This window comes from Lacerta agilis, chromosome 1 (genome assembly GCF_009819535.1).
Source record: "Lacerta agilis isolate rLacAgi1 chromosome 1, rLacAgi1.pri, whole genome shotgun sequence".
NCBI classification, from domain to species: Eukaryota; Metazoa; Chordata; class Lepidosauria; order Squamata; family Lacertidae; genus Lacerta; species Lacerta agilis.
In genome coordinates this window covers 68,297,707-68,322,106 of record NC_046312.1, presented here as the reverse complement: position 1 = coordinate 68,322,106, position 24,400 = coordinate 68,297,707, and the positions used below count along the sequence as shown (strand labels likewise).

Here is a 24,400-nt window from a genome sequence, read left to right as displayed (position 1 = left end):
TGTCTCAAATGCCAGCCTCAGTGCTCTACCTGAGTGCATGTCAAGTTATTTTCCTCATCATTGAGAAACTACAGCCACTCTCCACATACCTGGTATTAGAGCAACACTTTTTGGAGCAGGTAACCATGTTCACAAACAAAATCAGGATTTATAATTAACACACACACACACACACACACACACACACACACACACAATATTTTTAATATTGACTGAATGCTTTTCTAACAAAAGCACCTAAGGCCACAACCAAACCCATATTTCACGCATGTAGCTGATGTACAGCGTCATCCTAGACATAAATGCAATCCTCTGAATATGGAGAAAATGCAATATCCTGGCCCTATAAGACCATACCTGTTCTCCGCACAGTGTTATCCTTAGAAATGGCATTATTCTAGCAGCAGAGAAATATCAAGGTGATTGTTGTGTAAATGCCAGAGAAATAAAGGATTAGGGTGAGCATGGTTCTGTCGCTCATGCAGAATGAAAATGAAAGGCAAATAAACTAAAGCCGACTTATAAAACACTCTAGAAAGTATATTCTATTTCTGTCCCACCTATATTGCTCCAAGGGCTGTCATTAATAAAGGTTACGCTGCAACTGCTTGCCTATCCAGAGGCTGCCACCCTAAATATAATAGGGAGCTGGCAAGCATTGGATCACACTCTTGGCGTAGTTGGGTTTCTTCTACAAATCTGACTTAAAGGCTACTGGGTTGTGTCCGGTTTCAATCACTTCCAAAAGAAAAGAGGCACAAGCAGGTGCTTAGTTGAAGGCACTTTCATAATACAAGCCTAACCATGTTTACGCAGAAACAGGTCCCTGTCAGTTCAGTTGACTTGCATTATTTCGACAGAGTAAAAACTACAGAAGGCCCAACATATTTGATAGTCCATTAGAGAATTAGGTTGCCCTGCACACAGATCCTAGGCAGGCTTACTGAAAGGTTCATTCCCACTTGGTTCAATGGCTAAATAGGTGCGCAAAGCGTTGCAAACTAAAGCAGTCATCTTTGTTAGGAAAGGAAAATAGATTCCATAGCCCACTTTTATGCACATCCCTGTCCCTGTGGGCAACCAAGCCTTAGGCTGTAGGTGGGCTCCTGCGGGGGGTGGGGGTGGGGGTAAAGAAATAACAGTTCACCTCCTTTTCTGCTATACCGTAATTCCTTCTCCAACCCCTCCTGGTTTAACTTTTCACATTCTTCTTTAGAAGAAGCATTCTGTGGAATGGAAGTAAATGCTAAGTGTCTCTTTTAAGATGATGCTTGCCATCTGCATTTTTAATAATAATTTATAATTTATACCCTGCCCAGCTGACTGGGTTGCCCCAGCTACTCTGAGCGGCTTCCAAAACATATAAAAATATAATAAAAGATCAAACATTAATAGTAACAATCTGATCCTATATAAAAAAAATGTCACAGTAACCTTAAAATAAACAACTTATAACAAATAAAGCAAAACTGAATAAGCCATTAAGATCTAATAGTAAACAGTAAAATTAAACAGCAGCAAATAATAAATAAACTGTTTAAACTTAACAATTACAATAAAGAATTACTAATCTATAATCAATAAAAATAACAGCGAATCGCAATGCATAAAAATACCACAAAAGCATATACTTATATTTTAAATCTTCTGTCCAGTGTATCAAGAGCACCTTTTAAATTTATGGATGACTTGCTAAAAATAACCACACTTCTGCTCAATTAAGCTTTGCAGCCATTGGGTTTAGAACAGCAAGAGTGGGTGACCTTTTTGGGTGGTAGTCTGCCCCCAGAAACTAATTTTATCCAATGGATGCCTGCCTGTGTGCTCTTGGGGGAGGGTTCCTACTGGCTAGAGCTGGCCATCCAATTTAGGCCCTTGAGTGAAACAGGCCAAATGATGTCTAGAGCATGAGTAGCACAAGACCTGCTACGAAGTTGAGTGAACACAACTTAGTGCACATAAGATACGTACTATAAGATGGCGCAGGTGGTGAAGGTCTACTTTGCATCCTCGGTCACATCCTCAAGTAGCCACCTGGTGAAACTCTTCAGAGTGGTCTGCTGACACAAGCTTCAGTGACCTGACAACAAAGTAGCTCGTCTCTCTGCCACACACAAGGATAGTGTGCCTTTTATTGCAGATATGTAGAGGTTTGTCAGCAGATGGGTATATGGAAAAGGTTTCTAAAAGCAGAAGTTTGAAAACGAATCATCTAACATGTTTATTACCAGAACGCTTTAGACAGAAGCCATGGCTGGTAGAAAACGGGTACCGTACTAGTTTGTAGTGCTGATGCGCCCCATACTGTCCACTGTCCTGGATTATATGCCAGGATGTTTCATTGCATCCCAATAACAAAACATCAGCCCGCCTGCTTAATGTGCCTTATTCATGAGACACCTTATGATTTGCTACATTTTGATATCTAGTCAGCTTTAGTGAAATCATGAATTGGCAAAGAACAAAAAGCCGTGCACATTGACAAACAGACAAATCAGTCAAGCCCCCCTGCCCCCAAATTTGGAAGATTGCATGAATGGTTGAATTATCTAGAGAGATTTCCAAAAGGTCAAGAAATAGCCTGGTTTTTGGTTGTTTCGTTTTTGTAAACACGCGGCCTTGGGGGGAAAAGCATTTGTTGACCTCCCGGGTTATTTCCCCGCCATTTGAAAGCATTGGCTACCAGCATGAAATGTACATTGGATTTCTTTTGAAAGCAGCATTTGAAACTTCTGCGATACCAACGTATAAATAAAAGTGCCACTATTTTAGGTAATGCGGTAATGTGGTGCAGGAAAAAGTCCTGCAAGGCAAGCATTTTAAAAGCTAGAAAGCTCATTGTCAACAGACTCTGGACAAATGCAGCACACTAAGTGGTAGAGTGCATTCTCTGTCCCTAAAACAACTTGCAAAGAGATTTGGGTTACATGGGTGTGCCTTGAGGCTGTACAACAAAATGTAACCTTTACGGTGGTGATTATTTGGTATGAAATAAAAGGAACACAAATGTTTGGAGGGCTAGGGCCAAATATTTATCCATTGTAATATGCATTATATATACTTAGCCAAATTCAAAACCTTTTAACGCTAAGGGCTGCTGATATTGTGAAAGAAAAAGGAGGCTGTTATCCTGTTTGCTCAGTTAGGCCCCTCCCATCAACACAAACAGTCCTGTGACAATATCTAAAGATTTATGTTTGCACAGGAAAATGACTTGGTAAGATGTCTTCAGCAACTAATCAGATCAGATCATTGATCTCCCACCAACTTTTCTAGTTCTGTCCTCACTTGGGCATTTAGGAGAGACTGGCTGGAAGTTAATCCATGGAAAATCTACCTGCAGCACAGGTAGCATCTAAGTTAGGACTCATGGGAAAAACATCACCTTAACTGTTCTACCAGGGCAAGCTGTAGTTTGAGAGGGCCTGGGACTCCTTTTTCTGTGATTACTTGGTGGCACCTGAGGGCATCAGCAGCACTCTGTGCAACTCTGACATGCTGGATCTAGCTGCTATTGGCATTGTGCCCCCAACCAATGCTTATACTGGAGGCATGGGGGAATTAAATGGTGACCCACCTGTGTGGTGCTGGTTGGAGCTCTGGGCCAGGAAACAACAAAAAGGTGGTCCAGGGCAGGCACCAGCAGTGGGTCCTGCTAGGGATCAGGTGTCCTGACAGTTGCCCATTAATGCCAAGGGGGTGGAGCCAGCCCTGAGTTTTACCTCCAGCTAAGGATCCACAATCAAGCTTGGTGACTTGCCAACTTTAAATCTGGTGATATTCTCTGCCTTCTCCAGAGCCTGGACATGGCCAAAGACACTCTTGTATTTTGCTCGGAAAGCAGCAAGCTGTATCGCAGCTTATCAAGCTTCTCTGAGGCACAGCATGGCTGGGATGAGCCCCTGCAGGACAGGGGTCTGGCCTCTTCAGCAAACACTGGCTGACCCTGTTCAGAGAGAAGGGAAGAGTCAGTGGCAAGCACAATTTTCAACTGGTGACCAAGGCCAGCTAAAATGTGTGGACTCCTGACCCAAACCTCTCACTAACTTCTTGGTAGAATCATCCAGCCAGTGTTTTGGGGTGGGGGCAGTTCTTATAAAGAATATGGCAAAAAGCATTTCAATCTCTTTCCACTTTACTTACTTTGAACTTCCTTCAATTTAAAAAATGTCACTGGCAGCCTCAGTTTCCCGTGAGTAATTCTAATAACTCTCTCTCTCTCCCTCTCTCTCTCTCAGTGCATGGGCCCTATATTTTAGAATGAGATCAACCCTACTGGGTGAAAAACCCCAGTGCAGTTTACAAAAATCAGATTTTACTATTCTGGTTTCTGTGAAAGGCTTATTAAAAAGTGTAATTGTAAGGACAAAACAAGGATGTCCCAGGAAGTTGTGTCACTGAAAGTTGTACCTTAACAGTTTCTCAGACAGCCGGATCACTGTTGTCCTTTGGTTCAATGGCCAGCGAAGAATATGTGAGCCTGAATTGTGAAAAGAACCATAAATGAGAACCAAAGTGGAGACAGAATTGTGTGATGTTATTCTGAAGGATCTGTCCTGTAACTAACCAGGTGGTTGCTCGAGTATAATATATAGAGAGAGCCAGGCATACGTATTTGTAGGATTAAGCCCAGAATATCTGGGATGTTCTGTTTCATCAAAGATGCGTTTTGAAACCCAGCTGACTTTTCAGTTGTAAAAAGCAGAAAACTGGAGATGCTAAGTTTGCTAGCAGTGTTGTCTCCCATGGCTAACATTTTCTAATTCATCACTGTGCCTTTCTTAAAACAAACCAATGATCATTCTAGTAGAATTTGACAATGTTCCTGTCTCAATTTGTTTTAAATTGTCTTTGGGTTTTAAACAAAAACGTGGGTGGGAGTGGGCTAAGAGGAACTAGGACCGAACAAATATTTAATTAGTCATATTTTTGCATAATGCTTAGAATGTGTTCTGTCCATTTGCACAAGACTGTCTTGTCCTGTTGGAGCAGTCAGGCATTCTTTCGTTTGTTTGTTTCAAACTATATGGAGTTTTAGATAAATCTGAGGGGGGAAATGTGCTTTTATGAAGTCAATTTTTAAAGAAACACTTTGGTATTCTGAAGCAAATGTATTTATTTATCAGTATGTGTACAACTAATTTGGTATTTTCACATAATTACATTGTGTCTGTTGTAGAAAGTACAGTACATGTCAGTACAGAAAACTTGTGCAGAAAAAAAATTAAACTTGAATTTGTTTCAAAGAATCGTTCCTTCCCCACCCCCCAAATGCCCTTTTTTATACGTAGTCTTACTCATTTACCATATGGCTCCAAGATTGCTCTCTCTTCTCACCATAACTGCTTTCCCCTCCCTCCCTCCTGGCCCATGGGACATCTGTGCGTTGGACAGGTATGAAAACTTCCACTACAACTGCATTCCAAGGAAGGATTCAACTGAAGTTTCTGCAAGAAAGGTGGCTGTTCAAAATCCAGAAAGAAAAGGTAGAACCACATTCCCTGGATCTCCTGGTAGTAACTGCCACCGTAGAAGGGGTAGTGCTGTCTTTCCAGGACGTCCACAGACTACTGAAGATCTAGTCATCGCATGTTCTCTCTCTTCATCTGCTTTCATCCATTGTCTCTTGGTAAGAAAGCCACATCCGCCACCCTGGTTTGATGGCTAAGAAGTTGCATCTCACTGGCATACCCATCTCATAACCTGACTCCTCTGATCATGTAGAGCACCTCTCCATCCACCTTGGCTGAGGCAGCCTTTGGTAGGAGAGCGCTACAGTTCTCAGTAGCTGCAACACACGGATCCCACCCTCCAAGGGTCTGTAAGCTCTGGTACGTCTCTATGGTGGCAGCTTCTACTAGGAAATCTAGAGAGAGGACCGTTCTACTTACCATGAATGGGAGTTCTGGATCTTGTAGAAACTGCCACCAGCCCCACCTGGGCTTAATCTGGCTGCCTCTGAACTACCCAGAACATATTCTACCTATCTGTAAAGTTATTCTGTTCTTCCCTCTGCCAGTGGGTCTCCATTTCAAGCAACGGTTAGTTTACTCATTGTTCTATAGTAATGTAGTTTTAGTAGCTCTCTCCACTTTGGGGCTTGTCATTAAAAAAAACTGATTCCCTTCAGGACAGGGAAGAGCCACGTATGTATTTCCTAGTTACCTGTTTTGAACTTGCAACATTGCCTATTGGCTGCTGGAAAGGGAGCATAGCCCTCTTTATGGTAGCAGTTTCTATGAAATCCAGAAATTCCATTCACGGTAAGCAGAGTGTTCTTTTCTCACTCAGCCTTAAAATGGGAAAATTAACTGTCTGCCATTCTTTTTCAAAACAAAATAAAAAAATCCTTCCAGATACCAGATATCTGAAGAAGTGTGCATGCACACAAAAGCTCATACCAAGAACAAACTTAGTTGGTCTCTAAGGTGCTACTGGAAGGAATTTTTTATTTTATTTTGTTTTGACTATGGCAGACCAACACGGCTACCTACCTGTAACTGCCATTGTCACATTGCTTGTTACAGAGAACACACACATAATACACACATAAAATATATACTGGAATGTTGTTTCTCATTTTACTCAGATAAACAAAAATAAATATGGATGCAAAAGATGGAAATACAGATGCTTACAACATTTGCTCTGGTATTTTCCATTCACTTAGTGCTGCAAACTATTTTCAAAGCAGGTTGCTGTAATGTACAACATGGGCCACGAAATGGTGCTGAACTGCTTATCAGCTTCACTAAAACAGATCTTTGCTAAACGCTTGGAGAACTGGAATGACCAAAGTCCCTTATTCCTGGAACAGAAACTGATAATACAGAAGCATTTCTGCTGGCCAAGCATAGATGACATTTCAGTCCCTAGTTATTAAAGCAGTACAGTTGCCAAAAGGCGGACTTTCTAGCAGCAGAAGCCACAAATGTAAGACAACATACACAATCTTTTCTGCTGCAGAGTTGGTCGACAGCAACAACAAAAACCCAACCAAAATTAACCCTCCTTACATCCCTCCCATTTTTATAAGTGCTGCTGTTGACATTCTCCATGTACCCTACAATACAAGCACACTTTGAATTAGCCATAATGGCTCTATGGAGTCACCTTCTAGAGAAGTTCCTAGCAATCTACTGGATAGTTACATCTGCACGATGTTTCAATGGACGGTATGCCTACTATGTTACATACACGGGACAGGATTCGTCTAATGAACTTTCACTTGCACAACAGGACCTTCTCCCCTCTCTTTCCCCGCATCCCTGAAACTGGCTTCTTGTGAAAATCCCCATAACAGCTCATGGGGAAGGAGGAAACGATCATTCCTTCTTAAAAGCTGATGTGCTTGCACAGATGGTTGTAACATCACAACACGGAATTCCACTCTAAGGCCACAATCCTACACACATTTCTTTGGAGTTAAGTCTCACTCAGTTCACTGGCACTCACTCCTGAGCAGACAATATACAGGATTGCACCTGCTTGCCTACAATACTAACCACAATTTCCTGGGAGCAAACCCTAGAGCTGAGCAGTGGTCCATTGCAGGCGAGAAGGCCAAGGTAGTGGAACCCTCTTGGCAGCAGCGAGCTCACTGGGATGAAGCAGGGTGATCATGACAAGGTTGGTGGCGATGGCCCCTTAAGTGTGTGTGCACCTGCGCCCCGCTGGAGCCCCCCAGCCTCATTGCCACCTTGTCCTGCCTCATCCCAAAGACTGCAGTGCCAGCACGGTGTCCCCTTCCCACTTCTTTCCAGCCACTGCTGCTGCTCAGTAAACCTGCATGGGATTGGGCTGTGAAAAGCCGACATGGGAGAAAGTGATCCTTCTTGTGCCTTCAACATCTCTTCTAAACCCAAACTCTTGTAAGGAAAAAGAGCCCTCCAAACAACCCCTGTATGCCAATAAGCATATGGAGGTTGTTTTTGTTTTTTAAAAAAGTGTTATCGATTGACCAGTCGTTTTAGTGGTGATTTTGTACTGCTTATAGTTGTGTTTTATTGTATTCGGACTGTTGTGATATTTAACAATACAGTGCTATATAAATACTTGCATAATAAAACATAAATAAATAAATAAATAAATAAATAAATAAATAAATGGTGCTTTCATAAATAATTGCAACATCAAAAGAAATTATAAAACTTTTAGTAGAAAAAGAAAAATACGGAGACAAACTACTCATGCAATTTTAGGCCGCAGAAAAGGAGTGTTATGCCCCTTGGCATCTTCATCTGTTTGCTTTGATCCCTGGAAATCCCTTTCTTTCTGCAATTTCATTGGGCAAGTAAAGCAGGTTTTCTGAATATGCTGTTAATTCATCTGTCAAACGACCCATATTGGTCATCTGTTTTGCTTTCCTCCAAAAATCATGCCCTTGCATTTTGGTTGCACACAAGCACACTTTAACTGTGAGTGCATTTTGAAAAAGTTGGCCTTGAAGTACATGTGGGATCATGTGGTAAGCCTTGAGCTACAGGGAGGGCTGCCATCTTGAGCCACAGGTGAGGTGAAATGGATTGCTCATTCCACAAGTGACCTAGAAAAAGAAACCCTGTTCTTTGTTGATACAACAAAAAAGAGATAATTTGGCACACACACACACACACACACCTTGCGCCAGGCTGGGGGGAAGGGTTGGATTGGGCAGAAGCATCCCTCCACCCACCTCTATCACTTAAGTAAGTGTCCCACCTGTCTCTGCCAACTTGGTTGCAGGCATCACTCCATCAATACAGGCATCACCCTTCTGACTGCCAAAGATCTTGGTAGGCAGAAGTGCCACTGGTAGAATCCCCAGCAGCAACAGCAAGTGGAAGGCTCTGCAATGGGGCATTCCAGGGGCAAAGAGGGGCTGAGCCAGCCTGGGATCAGTTGGAACCAGAGCTGGCACCATGTTTGTGAGACAGCAGCATCATGCCAGATCAGTGCCTCACCACTGTGCCAGCTCCAGGCTGGCACAGCGATCTGCTTGCCTCCCCCACTTTCCACCCTTGCCCATAATATGTAGAAGGGCTGTGGACATCTCCATTGAGTCCTGCTAGGCAGTGGGCAGTATTAAGATTTGCTCCTAAATTTCCCAGAAATGCCTTGTGCTTATCAGCCAAGAAAATCAACTAACACTTCCACATAAGGAATGGCATTAAGACACCCCTTTCACTTTATGATTTCCTCATTACAAAAGCATGAAGGATTTTGGTCTGCAACAAGAGACCACCCAAGACAGAGGCAAAAAATAAAATAAAACGCCTTACGTGAATCAAATATGATAATCAAATATGAAAACTGATTATCTGCTGCCCTTTAAAGGGTATCTAAAAACAGGCTGCCTCAACCTGACTAATGGTTAACATTGGTGAAGGTGTTAGAAGTACTCTGGGAAAATTCCCTACTGGATTACATTTTACAGGAGGAGAGGCTGAAAGAAGGCACAATGGGAAGCTATTTTGATTTAGACCCCTTGGAAGGGTCTGGAAACTAAGCCTTATGAGGAACAATTGAGGGAGTTGGGTATACTTAGCTTGAATAAGAGGAGAATGAGAGGAGATACGCATGATAGTCGTATTCAAATATCTAAAGGGTTGTCATATGGAAGATGGAGTAAGCTTGTTTTCTCCTGCTATGGAGGGTAGGACCCGAACCAATGGCTTCATGTTACTAGAAAGGAGATGCCGACTAAGAACTTTCTGGCGGTGAGAGCTGTTCAATGGTAGGGTGGACTCTCTTGGAAGGTGGCGGACTCTCCTTCCTTGGGGGTTTTTAAGCAGAGGTCTGATGGCCATCTGTCATGGATGCCTTAGCTGAGATTCCTGCATTGCAGGGGGTTGGACTAGATGACCCTCGGGGTCCCTTCCAACTCTATGATTCTACAATTCTGTGATTCTAAGGCAGTTGATGCTTAAGTGGCCCAGTGGGGGGAGGGTAAGGGAGTACTACTCATTTTCGATCCAAATAAGCAGCAAATGCAAAAGATATGCAGCAGCTGGGTGTTGAACAACGGAGACAAGCCTTTGTCTTGCAAGCAGCAGTTTATCCCAGTTTCTAGGAGGGGAGATAGCCTTCTGTGTTTGATCCTCAGTGTCCCAGCAACGCTATGCCCTTTGTGTTTCGCTTCCTCAGAATGCCCACATCGTCTGGATTGCCCTCATTTTGCTCTTGGGACGCTGCATTTTCGAGGTCGGAATCTAGCAGCAGCTCCTCCTGGGTTGTGGCATCTTCCATTTCACCGCAGCTCTCGGGGTAGAAGCCCTCGTTCTCCGCTATCACAGCAGGGTCGTCCTCTTCAAAGTGGCAGCAGTAGCACTTCTCAGGGTCATGGCCAGCGCCACTCTGGTCGCTGAGCGTGGCGTGCTGGTCCTCCGTCTCGGCGGCTGCTGCAGGGTCACTGTTCACTATAGCGAGAGCAGACAAAACGGTTTCACTACATAAACACTCCTCATCGTCCACAAACGCCATTCTCTCTGCTATCTCTTCAGCCGAAGGCTGGCTGTTGTCAGGGTAATCCACAAGGATTGTGTCCTGTCTGCGCTTGACGCAATCAGAGTTATCATAGACAGGATAGGTCTCCTCTGGATAACCTTAGAACATAAAATAAACTCATCTTAGATGGAACAATCATGCCAGGCACCTTGTTCAAGATATCACTGGATCTGTTCAGCCTTGCAAACCCCTGAATTCCTGTAGGAAGTGACACTGATTTCAGTGGCACTTCAAATCCGTGTGCTTGATTTGAGGTTGCAGCCAGAAATCATCTAGTCACTGAAATGTCATCAATTGCTTATCTTTTTTAGAATGAGATCTGTCCTGCAACCATACGGGACTGGTCTAGACATACTAATGGCTCCTTGCTAACCAGGATTAACAAATTGGGATTTAGTTCTTTGATTGCACACTGCCTTCCTAGAGCAAATCCCCCCTCACTGCCATTAACTGTGGTTCACCAACACGGGTATTAACAGTGATCAAATCTGAGCAGTTTCAACCCCTGGATCAATTCCTGCAAGAGTTGGTGGGTCACAAAAACCACCTGCTTCTACCTCCATGGTAGAAACCACCTGCCTTTCACCTGTGCAGCCACTAAATAAAGCACAGACTGGTAGAGATAAAAAGAATGAGACTGATCCATCTGCAGAAAGACACTGGAGTGGCAATAAGATTCTTTTTAAAGGTGCCCAACACAGGACACGGTAGTCCTCCCTATGTAGACTGGGGGAGCTACTCTTAATCTGAACAACAGCCTCAGATGTTAGCTCAGGATGTGTGAAAATGACAATTTTGGTTTCCTTCAGTCTTCGTTTTCCCAGTCTTAAATTCAGTTCTCCATAATTCCCCGTCGGTATGTGAAGAAAAAAAATATTGTATTTTATTTTGCCTGAGACACACATTTTTGCAAAGCAATTCCCCACAAATATTATGCATTTCTGTATGTTATGTTCACTACTATATGCATGTTTATGCAAGTGGCAGCCTAGCATTTACTTGTCTAGAGAACTGCATTGCAAAATTCAGATGTCAAAGGAAGTGATGTTACAGTTCATGTATTGTTTTGGTAAGGGAACATCAGGTAGGTTTGCCTTTAGATACAAAATGATAAAGTCCCCCCCCCCATCCCTAGATATTACCAAGGAGCCCTCCTGTCCCTCAGCTTTGTAGCATAGTGTTATAAGCACTAAACAACAAACAACAATAACAAACTACAACAGGGTATTCTGAGATGCTTAAGCATGGATTCTCTCTTGTTAAGAGAGCCAGGTGCTCAGATGCCTTTGAATACTGAATGGCTTCCTGTGATAAGCTTTTCTTTAAATGAAAAGCAAAAACAAACAGCAGCACACCCATGCTTCCTTCATATAAATAGAAAGGTCTTCCTTACCTTCCCAGTCCTGCATATACGGAGCCTCTTCAGCTTCTTTCTCTGGGGAGATTCCATCTATGAGTTTGCCTTCTTTCATGACCTTCGTAATTTCTCGGAGCTGCTGAAGTAGCCTTTTCTCTTGATCAGTCGTGACGTTTTGGGGCCGACTATGGAACAAAATTGATGCTTTTGAATTATAGTGCTGGAGGAGACTCTTGAGAGTCCCATGGACTGCAAGAAGATCAAACCTATCCATTCTTAAGGAAATCAGCCCTGAGTGCTCACTGGAAGGACAGATCCTGATCCAGGACTTTGGCCACCTCATGAGAAGAGAAGACTCCCAGGAAAAGACCCTGATGTTGGGAAAGATTGAGGGCACAAGGAGAAGGAGACGACAGAGGACGAGATGGTTGCACAGTGTTCTCGAAGCGACTAGCATGAGTCTGACCAAACTGCGGAAGGCAGTGGAAGATAGGAGTGCCTGGCGTGCTCTGGTCCATGGGGTCACAAAGAGTCAGACACGACTAAACGACTAAACAACAACATGGAACAGGGATAAAAAAAAACACAACAGCAGCTCAAACCTACTATTGTACATGACTGGCAATATCCCAGTGAATTTTAGAGGAATGATTCTCTGTCCTAGTGAACAAGCATGAAAAAAGCAACCGTGCCAGCCAATTAAGATGTCCCAATGTCAAATCAGAAAGACTGCTAAAGGGTCCCATACTTAACCTCACCTACTGCCATGGGGGATCATAAAAAGGCCCTATTTTAAAGGCATTCACCATACAGGTGTTGTTGTTTTTTAAAGGACAGCGTATAAAGAGATGCAAAACCTAGTTGTAAGACTGAAACAGTGTAAATAATATTCTACTTTGTTGCCAATTAATATGATTCACACCATTGTTTAGAAAATAAATGAAGTAGCATCAATGAGATACTGTCAGTGATTTTAAATGGCATATTTTTTTCTGGCTGATTTACATGACTTGTAAATCAATAATTTAAATCAATCGAACCTTCAGGCAAAGTTGCGGAATGCCAACTAACATCACAGCTTCTGTGTGTGAAATGAAAGGGTACAGATGCAAGGGAGCTGGGGGAGGCAAGGTACCAAGAAAGCAAGTGGCTACATTTCACATCTTGACCTGAAGTAAAACTGATTTCTTTTGGGTATTATAGGGACAGAACTATGTAAACTGTATAGAAACATATTTATGTATGCTACTACAGTGGCAAGAATATTACTTGCCCCAAAATGGAGAGAAGCCGAACTCCCAGCAAAGGAAGAATGGATGCAAAAACTTACGGAATATGCAGAAAGGGCGAAACTTACCGGAAGAATAAGAAATCAAGATAACAAACTTTTAATAAAAGAATGGAAATCGTTTATTGAATATTTACAGATAAATTGTAAACCTTCAGTTTTATAAGAGTATGTATTTAAAGTAGATGAATAAATGAGCAAATTAAGTTAATTTGGATATGCAGAAGATATTAAAAATTAATTTAAGGAACAGCAGAAAGAGGGGGAAGGAAGTCAAGTTTTGAAATGTTAAAATGATTGTAAAATTAGTGAAATGTATAAACCTGAAAATCATATTTTTTAAAAAAAACACCTTTATTTTTTCAAAAAACAAATAAACTGGAAAAAGGAGAAAGACAGAAAAATGAAGTAACTTATTGAATCTTTGTCTGAATCCCCATTCCTCTCTTTTAAAATTTATTTTGTTTTATTCATATCCCACCTTTCTTCCACCATGGAACCCAACCCATACATGTGGTTCCCAGTCCTGCTTAGCTTCAGCAAGTTGGGGGCCTTGTGTGCCTCCAAACCATGCCCTAAGACCATCAAAATATCATTTGGCGATTTGTTTTACTGCTCACAGTAAAACAAATTCTTGCCACTGTGCAATAATAACACAGAGAGCTTTATATATATAATAGATGAACAGTATTAGTGACTAGGAAACAGTGACCTTTTGTGTTATTTTCATCTATTTGAGAAAGATCAAGTGGCTCATAATTTTTATCATCATTTTATCCCATGCTGATTAAATATCACAGAAAGAGGAAGGCATTCAAATTACTTATATATATTTTTCTCCTAAGTTAAGAAAAGGGACCACCAGACAGCTATGGAGGGGTGGGGGAAGCATGCCTGTTTCTGATCTTACAAATTTGTAAAGATTCATCTAACCTATTGCTTGTGAAAGCCTTTTATCAACCTCCAGGTATTTTAGACGACTGCTCCTGTCAGCTCACAACCGGCATTCAAACCAAATAAATAAAATGCATGCATCAAAGTGGGTCGGACTGTGCAACCCAATGGTTCGTCTGTATCTGCTGAGAGGTCGCTTCCAGCTGACCGGTTTATGGAGCAATCATCCCAATTGGTTTGCACAAAATTTGCAGGGAGGCGAGACAACATTGGCTCTCTATGGAGCATCCAATCCCACTTGATTGCTCGCAGGTTCTGAGACAATGCAGCAAGCAAATGTTACCCCACACTTTCCAATGCATTTCCTCTTTAACCAGACCTCTGGCTGTTTAATATTCTATGGTCTTTAAAATGTTTTTGCAGGAAGGGGGTTGTTGTTTTGTTCTATCTATTCATTTTGTGCTATCTCTTTGTGAACCTCCCTGAGTTCTTCGGATGAAGGGCAAATAAATTTATTATTATTATTATTATTATTATTATTATTATTATTATTATTATTATTATTTCCTTAGCGCAAAATGGGCCTGGAGGGAGAGCAGGTTTGTTGCACAAGAGTGCCAGATTGACTTTAATTGTGAAACCTAAATTTGCCAGTATATAACTGAAACCATAAAAAATAGCAGTTTTGAAGCACCCTGAGTTTTCTAGGTCTCATCTTTAAAACAGTAAAAGGAATAGTACAGTAGCAACTTGGTTGAAACAATTACGCATAAGGCCTCTGGTCCTTTTATTAAAAACCAGTAGGGATTTTCTCTCATTATTTTTTAGAATGAACACGACCCTTAATTAGGTGCATCAGTCTCTAGGAAATATATTTCCTTTTCCATTTGTCGTAGCTTTTGCGGGTCTCCTCCCTTCTCCACCTACTTTTCTCCAAGTACATAACATGTAAACCTACCTAATCAGGAATTTAACCCCTTCCTCAGATTCTTCTGCTTTCAAAATAGCGTCTCCTCTGCTAACCCTGACAGTAATCAAACTAACGTGTGCCTTTTGAAAGACTGTCACCTCCAGACAGGCAGGGGGGGGGGGGGGAATCAAAGCCACTTTGTCTTTGCTATGGGTACTGGGTTGCCTAATGAGAGAGACTTTACCTCACAGGAATAGCAAGATATTGTGATGAGGCCTTTTCATATCATGTCTTTAGAAAGCAGCAAGACCAGCAGAGCAAGATGCCTCTAAATAAAAGGGAAGATACACAGTGTCATGCTCTGGCCTAAGGGCGAATCTTACGAAGCTGGATTGTTTAGGAATCTGCAGAACTGCTTTGTCTAGAGAAACATTGCTGGTCTTATCAGAGTTATTGTGGCTCCTGAGCAACACCCCTTCAAAAATTTGCTTTGCTTTGAGTGACGTTTAATGGCCAATGGCAATAGTTTCTCTATCAGTGACCAGGCTCCTAACTAGGGCATCCAACACTGGCAAGAGGCAAACACAGTGCAGTGTGGCTAACAAATTTGCCTTCATGTGTTCTGTTCACTGTACACCACAAAGAAGCCATCTGAAATGTTTTACTGGTACCATTTCACTCAGAACTCCACTGTTTTAGCTGAACTGTCAACTTCAGCAACCTTATCTATGAAGAATCAAACAGTAGAGGAAACCTGTCTGCATGTGTTCCTATGGTCCACTGTTCCATTCTAAAACACAGGAAGATGTCTTATGCTGAATCAGACCAGGAGCATCATGTTTTTATGACCATTGGTCCATCTACCTCAGTTTTGTCTACTGATGGCAACACTTTCACACTGCAATCTCTCACCCAGCCATGCTGGAGATTGAACCTGTGACCTTCTGCATGCCAAGCAGATGCTCTACCACTGAGCTACATCCTTCCCCTTGGTCAGTCTCTTGTACCAGACTGACTGAAGACTTAGCCTTAGGCTAAACACACTAACTTGAAAGCAAGACCTGCTGAATTCAGTGGGACTTATTTTGGGATAAATATGCACATATGCTTTTGGAGACCAAGCATAAGAAAATGAGCCTTGCAATCTGTGCATCAGATGAGAAGGCAGCTGGAAGACAGGCTACAGATTAATATGATCTGCAGTGAAGGGTAGCAAAAAGGCCATTCTCATCAGCGTGGCAAAGACTGGGAAGAGAGAGTATATTTAGTTCTGTGTTATAAATATTCTTAATCTAGTAGGTAGTAAGGATAGTTCAAACAAACAGTACTCAGACAAACAGCTTAATTGTAGACCATACAAAAAATGCCTATTTATTGTCTGAGCTGGGATATTTTTTTCTTTTCTTACTTAACCCATCAAACCATTTACTGTGAACAAATGGAATACTGTTGGAAGTTATAAATGTTGGCATTCCTTCTGAAATCCCATAATGGAATTTTTAGAGGTTAAGAAGGTACAGTATCCATCCATTTATGCAGAACACTGTAACAGAGTTGACGTAATCTCTTTACAATCTCTGGGTGACATCCAACTAAATCATATTCAGATTAGGCGCATTGAAATGAATGGACTTGGAGATCCACTGTTTTAAATGGGTCTACACAGGAGTATCACCCTCTGTGTTTAATGGATTTATGAAGCTACAAAGCTAGTGAAACACCACACCAGAAATCACGTGCATCCATATTTCTTTTAGTTGAACTCAAAATGCTGAATTTAGTTTAACATAGAACTGGAAGAGGGAAGTTGAATAAAAGTACCTCCAAATTATAAGATATTTCAGAGATGCAGTTTTTTATTTAACAGCATATTTTTATTTGCAATGTTCTAATTTGCTTTATTGGGAACAGAGAAATACGAAAAGAACCCGCCCTTTTTAATCTGCCGGAACAAAGTCACTGCCACATACCTTTCACAGTTGGGTCCCACTCTATTGATTAATTTTTCCATGGCTTCCTCAGTCTCTCTCAGCTTATCTTGAAGTTGGGCAAGCTCATAGTCAGCTGCAAAATAAATGTGGTCCCAAAAGGCATTAGCGGCAGCTCCTGACAATTCACTCCATTCAATCAGCATGTATTTGTTCTGAATGTGCAGCAAACAAAATGGAACTTGTTCCGAGGGAACCATGAGAGGCGACTAAGAGGGCTTTACCGGTAAACAGAACTAATGAAAATAATCTTTTTTATTCTTCCCAGGCAGAATGAAAGGAAAAAGGAAATTTCCCTAAGGCTAGGAGAAGCATATATAATGCACCCAATTGCTCATAAGAAGCTACATGCAGAGTGACTGGCTGATTGTAAATGCCTCGAGACAGGAAAGGCTACGACACAGAAAACCACACAGTCTAATGACATAAGGGATGTTCAGAATAAGAGGAAAGCTAACAATTATTTTTGTTGAGAAGAAGGAGATCAAGGCTGCAACTCTATGCATAGTTTATGTGGGATAAGCTCAATTTAACAAGAGCGGGCTTTACTTCTGCATACACACGGAATCTGACTGTGTTGAAAGTAACAAACTCAATGGATGATATCCAATTTCTCCCCTTGGATTTCATCCCACTGATTTCAATGGGTTTACTCAGTGTGACAAACATTAACTATCACTCACTACTACTACTAGTAGTAGTAATAATAATCACATTGCCTCATCTATCGTGCTGCTAGATTTATTTTCCAAGTGAGAGCCAATTTTGAATGCCATTTCAATTCAGTCCTGGAAATGCTACTTACTGATTTTCCTGTTTGTGTTTCCGGATGACGACGGAGGACATTTCCGCTCAACTGTTGTGGTTTTCCCCTTTGAAGAAAGCTATTAATTGGAAAGGGTTATTGTCGTGACAGAAGTGACATAGGTGTTTCTAGAAAGACATGAACAGCCCCAGCTAAAACATAAAAGGAAACCAATGAAAATGAGTTGAGGCAAGCCACGCTCCCCCTTTGCATGCCAGGTTTGAAAGCTTCTGCTTTCAATTTTGAACTAGCCACAGTTCCCTATGAAGTCCTAACTTGGGGAATTACGATGTTGTTCAAACTCTAGTTGCTGAATATATCAGGATCAGAAACCAGTTTGCTTTTCGTTTATGCTCACTAAGTAGAGGGTTTTTTGGTTGGTTTTCAAAAGAACCACTAACAAGTTAGATCATCACAGGGAAATACAGTTAGTTTCAAAATAGAAGCTCTTGATCTTCTCCTCTGGCATGTGACCATATGAACTAAGTATTCGTTTCATTTCAATACTAGTGGAGAGAAGCAAAAGAGCCCTTAGATTTACCATGACATGGGAACTAGGTCAATGACTCACTCGTTAAGAAACCGTATACGAATGCAACTTTAAGGGTGAAGCGGTATTTCTTACCTTAAAAAGAATGTACAATATGTATAAAAGGATCCCAAATCCATATATTGGGATGACTTGTCCCACAAGACCTCTTCCACTGCCGCCGCCACCTCCTCCACCTCCACCGCCACCTCCTCCGCCTCCACCCTTGGCCTTTGCAACTGCTTCCGCAAGATGAGACCTTGGGAAATGGGTGGTGGGTGGTCTGGTTTCTGGAGACATCTGGGGATGCATTGTTGGAGGAAACTGACTGGTCTTTCCTGAAAATCAAGGTTAAAAAGATCCATTCTTAAAAGGAGGTGCCGTGTTTTAAGTCCTGTTCTATTCTCCAAATATGAATCTTAGGAGGAATCTAGACACATATTAAAAAAACGCTATGAAAATGCCTTTTTAAAAAATGTATTGAAACATGTATCACATTTGCCATACCTCACCATTGCCATCTAGTGTCACATTTGTATAATGCACTTTACAACACACTTAAAACGTTCTATTTGCAGCTGTATAGAGGAGTCCTTAATAAGGTGTTCATATACCCATATTTTTTCACGAGATTGCACATGTAACAATGACTGTTTGACATTTCTATCACATCAGTAAGCGAACAGTCCCCATCATCAGAAACCATACGGCAGTCTAAACATGTGGTAATCGACATATGAATTACTGTCAAGAAGCCCATTGAATGAGCATTGGATAACAATGTATGTTGAAAGGCGCAAAGCAGGAATGGTTTGAGGAACTAATCCAGCTTCTTAGGCCCGCCTCAGGAACCCATCAATTTGGTTGCAGCGGCAAAAAGAAAAAGTAGTCACGGTCTGGGGCAGGGACAAGATGGCAGAGCCCAATGTCCTTATGGGGATGCAAATTGTCATTTGATGGGTGGAGGGAGAACGATAGGCCATTTCTCATCTCCACAAGTCAAGTAAGGAGAGGGGGCTGTGTGTCTCTGACAGAGTGTGTGGTGGCCACACCCACTTTGGGCAAACTTCACTTGTATGGTGCTCCGGGAGGGTGAATGCGACCTCAAGCTAAAAGAAATTAATCACAAAATGATGGGAGGTTGCTATGGCACCAGTCTGCCAACTGCCAGCTAAGTCGACATGCATACTTTGCCAAAATGAACCACACCAGTTTGTATTCTATTTTATGCAGATTTTGACAGACACTGTAATTCAAAATTATATGGGGGCTGCAGAATAGTCACCTGACATTTAAAGCATTATATACTTAATTCCTTAACCACCGATGAACTACAATTTAGGGAAATCTTGGGGTTCCTCAGAAGCTTATTGAGCTTTTATCAAAATCCAGGAATGTCAAACGAACATGTTAAGACAGCTGACTCACCACTACCAGTGTCCCCCTGCAATGAGTAGCTGCAGGATAGTTTCCACTGTGCTTTAAACCTTACCTTTCAGTTCAGCTGGGGATCAGGGAGGCACCGACAGGCCTGGCTAATGCCCTAGTCCACATGATGTTGAATACACTATAGAATATTTCCCAGATGCCTCTACAAGACATTGGAGTTCCAAGACAGGTTCATATAAGTTCCTTGGCAGATATCTAAGTCCCCCCCCCTTTGTTCTCCTGAATACACCTGGCAACAAAACCATGGCCCTACAGAGCCCGGCATGCCATAGCTCAGGAGTCACTTTTTCCCAGGAGAACCTCCTGATTCTGCCCCACTAGCCATCAGTAAAGCTCTGCTTGTTGTGACTTCAAGAAGATTTATGAAAGTACTGCCTGCTCAGTGATTCCATGATTGATCTGTAAAAGTTCTCCCAACTTGGACTTCCATTTATTTTGTGGCCCTACATAATTCAACACCAATACTCAGGGGAATGTGCAAAGATTTTAATTGCAGTTGTACACAAATGGTTGCTGCATATGTGGCTGTATTGGATGACCCACTAGATGAGGAGGGAGCCAGACAAAACCAGTATCCCGACCTGCTCCAGCTGGATTATACCCACCCCATTCCCCACCTCCAGGCCCACCTGAGAGGTGCCAGTACTGAGTTTCGGCAAGTTCCAGCTGAAAACCCCCCTGCATTTACTGTTCCTGTGCCCCCCCCAAAGGTGAAGGTAAAAGACCCCTGGACAGTTAAGTCCAGTCAAAGCCGACTATGTGGTTGCAGAGCTCATCTCGCTTTTAAGGCTGAGGGAGCTGGCGTTTGTCCAGACAGCGTGACTAAACCACTTCTGGCACAACGGGACATCGTGACAAAAGCCAGAGCGCACGGAAACGCAATTTACCTTCCTGCCACAGTGGTACCTATTTATCTACTTGCACTGGTGTGCTTTCGAATTTCTAGGTTGACAGAAGCTGGGACAGAGCAACGGGAGCTCACCCCGTTGTGTGGATTCAAACTGCTGACATTCCGATCAGCAAGCCCAAGAGGTTCAGTGGTTTAGACCACAGTGCCACCTGCTCCCTTTTCCTGTGCCCATATATCATGCTTGGTCATGAAACAGAATACACATTCTATACTTTTATCCCTAACTGGGATTTACTTTACTGTATTACGTTTAGGGCTTTCTGCATCCATCTACTTTTATACTATCAGGAGATTCAGCCCGACAGAGGCTTTGTTTACTTAACTGAAACAAGAATACTAAAAACATTATCTTCATTGCTTTAGCTCAAGAACCTTTTTGAGTCCACAGCTCCCTTGACCAACTACATTCTTTCCCCGTGGGGAAACGTGCTCCAAGCCTCAGAAGCCCAGTTATGTCACCCCTTGCCTGCAGAGCAAGCAGCTCCATACCTCTTTTTGAACACCAGCCCTTGTGGAGTGTTCCCTCGGCCTCCTCTCATCTCCTTGGAAGTCCTCCAGGCAGCTACCGCAGCCACTCTTAGTCCATTAGCCACCCCCACCCCACCCCAAAGAGAGGTGCGTCTTCACACCGACCCACAGGGACCTAGGAAAAGGATGCCCCCAGCCTTAGCAGCCTGATGGGAGACTGGCAGAAAGTGAATGTGTAGCCACCATCTTACTCACCTTGGGAGGTAGCAGTGGCAGCAGCAGAGGCTGCTCGGCCTGCATGGTGGAAAGGCTCCCCTTCAGCTCCAGGCACTAAGCTCCCAGGCACACAGCAAGTACAGTATGAGAAAGGACAGCACAGCACCTGCCTTCCTGCCCGATCTCCCACTTGTCTGTCCATTGCCAATAGCAAGGGCTGGCTGGCTGGGCTCCATCACCCACTTGCTTGTTTACTCCGAGGCCACCTCAGCTCTGCACAACCAACACCCCGCTAGCCAGCCCCCGAGGCACCATTCGCCTGTAGAGCTTGTGGCCAGAGTTGTTGCAATAAACAGCCGCACAGGTCTTTGAGAGGCAGAGATGCAAGAGGGCATCAAAGGAGGGAAGGAAAGAGGAACAGAGGCCAGTGATGCCCCTGACCATCATTCAAGACACCCCAGGGTGCCAAGGCACACTGGTTGAAAACCACTGCTTTAGCTGAATAAACTTTTTTAGCAGACAAAAGGAGTGTGTTATAAACAGTATAATTTGTAACAAAAATGCTGCAGTTTAAAAATGAGCATCCGTACCAAGCTTCATGGGATATGGCCACGCCAATACCTTTGAATTCCAGAAAGACAGAGCGGCTTGATTCCTGCCAGTGAGACTTGCAACTAAGTGGTAACAAATCCAACTAGGTAAAGGCTTTGCAGTTCCTGCAGAAATTTAAAAGTACTCAATGAATGGTTTAGAGAGCAAGGCTAACACAGCTGAAGATGGGGTACTTCTTTTCTGGCAATTTAAACACACCTGAAATGCTACTTCTACCATTCATTGCCTGCAGCTCTGTAGTAAAAGTGCAACTTTAAAAAGGTGACATGAGTAAGTAGTGATGTGAGAATGACTAAGGGTAGGACTGTAAGCTCTCACCACCCCAAATGTACAGTTATGCCTTCAGAAGTAAGATCAACTACACATTAAGGAAGGCAAGAAGTTGCAGAAATACTGCAGACATGAGAAATCCTTCGTCATCATATACAGTCACAGATATCCATTAGGAAAGACACTTTTAAAATAATGCAAATGGTGACGATTTCTGCCACAAAGGCTGGCAGAAATTAGAAAAAAATGGCAGAAAGCAGGAAAAAATGATACAGACAGTTTAAATTATATTTTATTTCATATAAAATATCCAAAGCAATGTAACAAACATCAAAACAATTGGTGGACATGGAATTTTGAAGTTTGTAAAAACAAAAACAATGTGATGGCTACAAGATGCTGGCAAACTGATGCTTTCAAGGGATGGCTTAAAAACGAACAAAATTTAAAATGCCTGTCATCTTGGAAGAAAGCTTCTGTTAATTCAATGGTAATTAAGGCCGGGTAAGGTAAGGTTGTAATCTTAACTTTGCTAGCCACAGCTAAACCTGGAGATATAAATAACTGCACATTTCCTAACACTGAATACAATAATGTCTCACCTGAACCTCATTCAATCAAGATACCAGCTAGTCAAAAGGTGAAATCTCTCTCTCTCTCTCTCTCTCTCTCTCACACACACACACACACTTTTTTTTTATTCAGTCCTAGACTCAAGGGGCAGCATCAGTAATAGCTTCAATGCTCTGCTGGATCAGACCAAAGGCTCATCTAGTCCAGCATCTTGTTCTCACAGTGGCTACCAAATGCCTCTGGAATGCCTTCAAACAGGACATGGGTGCAACAGCACACTCCTCACTTGTGTTCCTCAGCAACTGATACAGTTGCACAATGGAGGCATTACACCAATTTGACTTGAACCCCTTTCAAAGCCATCCACGTTGGTGACCATTATTACATTTTGTAGCAGCGAATACTGTAATTTAACCACGCACTGTGTGAAGAAGCACTTCCTTTTGTCTGTTCTGATCGCATTTACCACTTGTAATGCCCATTCACCCAGTTTTCTAAGCAGTTTCAGTAAATCGGACAGAACTTCCCAACAGCTTAGTTGTGAGAATGAATGAGGGCAAGGCAGTTAGAACTGCGATTTACTTTCTTCAGTGAATGGTCTATTTCATCCCAAATAAGACCGGTCAAATTAAATTAGCAACGATCACCTTCCCGCTACATGTATCCTGAGCTTCCAGCCACCCCGCTTTCCAAAATTCCTGAGCAGATGGAAGGGGGGGAAAAAATCACGTGCAAAAAACAGCATAGGTGAACTGTGCAAACGGGGTTGGGTGCATTGTGTGTACGTAGGTTTGCAAGTCCTTGGGGTCCCCCCTCTTCCTCTAACCCTGCGTAGTAATATCGAGAAAACGATTTAATGCGTGGAAATTTTGCACAGAAATCCCACCCAACACGTTAAAAACAAACCCTCCCAAGTTGTGTTTCCAGGAGCTGCTACGTGGTGACCCTGACATGCACATGATTCAGTCCGGCAGCCCTTGACGCACGAGGTTGCGGAAGGGGTTCGGGGCGGTCGGGGCCTTCGGGGCGGCCTCTTACCCTCGGGCGTGGCGACCAGAGTAGGCGGTGCGGCGGGAGCAGCGCTGGACTCCGGCTGCCTCCAGCCCCGCGAAAGGAAGACCTTGGGCAGCAGCAGAGACACGCACAGCACCAAGCAAGAGGCCAGGGCCACCTTGCGGAACGTCGAGTACGCCATGGCTGGCCAGAAGCGCGCGCCCGCTGTGGCCCGGAGCGGAACGTCGGGGGTCCTTTCCCGCACGACGTCACATCCTCGCTCGCTTCCCTAAGCCATTTAGAATGTTTTCCGGTTTGGGGGTGGGGGAGGGCAGGGGAAAGAGAACGGGCTGTCGCGGGCATGCGCATTTCTCCCGAAGGCGCCGGCGGACGCCTGGCTGCCCACACTTGGAGGGAAGGCGAGCGGCGAAGAAGAGCAGAAATCTCTGCCGCTTGCTGCCCTGCCTGTTTTACTTCATGGAGGCGTGTTTTAATCTGCTTTTACTTTATCATTGACAATGAATGGTGCCGGATTTACGTGTAAACTGACTGAGGTACCTCATTTGCCCCATGAGCTCAAAGAACCATGGAAGATTTGGAAGGAGATGTCTCTGAGACCTAAAGCATCAATATTATAACCCAAGATATTCTGT

The 24,400-nt window shown here is 43.0% G+C and overlaps 1 protein-coding gene across 2 annotated transcripts; it reads right to left on the bottom strand.

Annotated features, from left to right (window-relative positions):
* Window positions 1-9,959: 9,959 nt before the first annotated feature.
* Window positions 9,960-23,992, bottom strand: RIC3 (RIC3 acetylcholine receptor chaperone). 2 transcript variants are annotated; one of them, XM_033153227.1, is made up of 6 exons: window positions 23,793-23,992; window positions 18,353-18,594; window positions 17,728-17,806; window positions 16,905-16,998; window positions 11,879-12,027; window positions 9,960-10,583 (listed from the first exon to the last, which is right to left on the bottom strand). In XM_033153227.1, exons 1-6 carry the CDS (start codon window positions 23,947-23,949, stop codon window positions 10,081-10,083), a joined length of 1,224 nt encoding a protein of 407 aa, XP_033009118.1. In that variant the 5' UTR covers window positions 23,950-23,992; the 3' UTR covers window positions 9,960-10,080. The 2 variants fall into 2 exon arrangements, with proteins under 2 accessions (XP_033009118.1, XP_033009128.1); XM_033153237.1 differs by having other exon boundaries at window positions 9,962-10,397.
* Window positions 23,993-24,400: the final 408 nt, after the last annotated feature.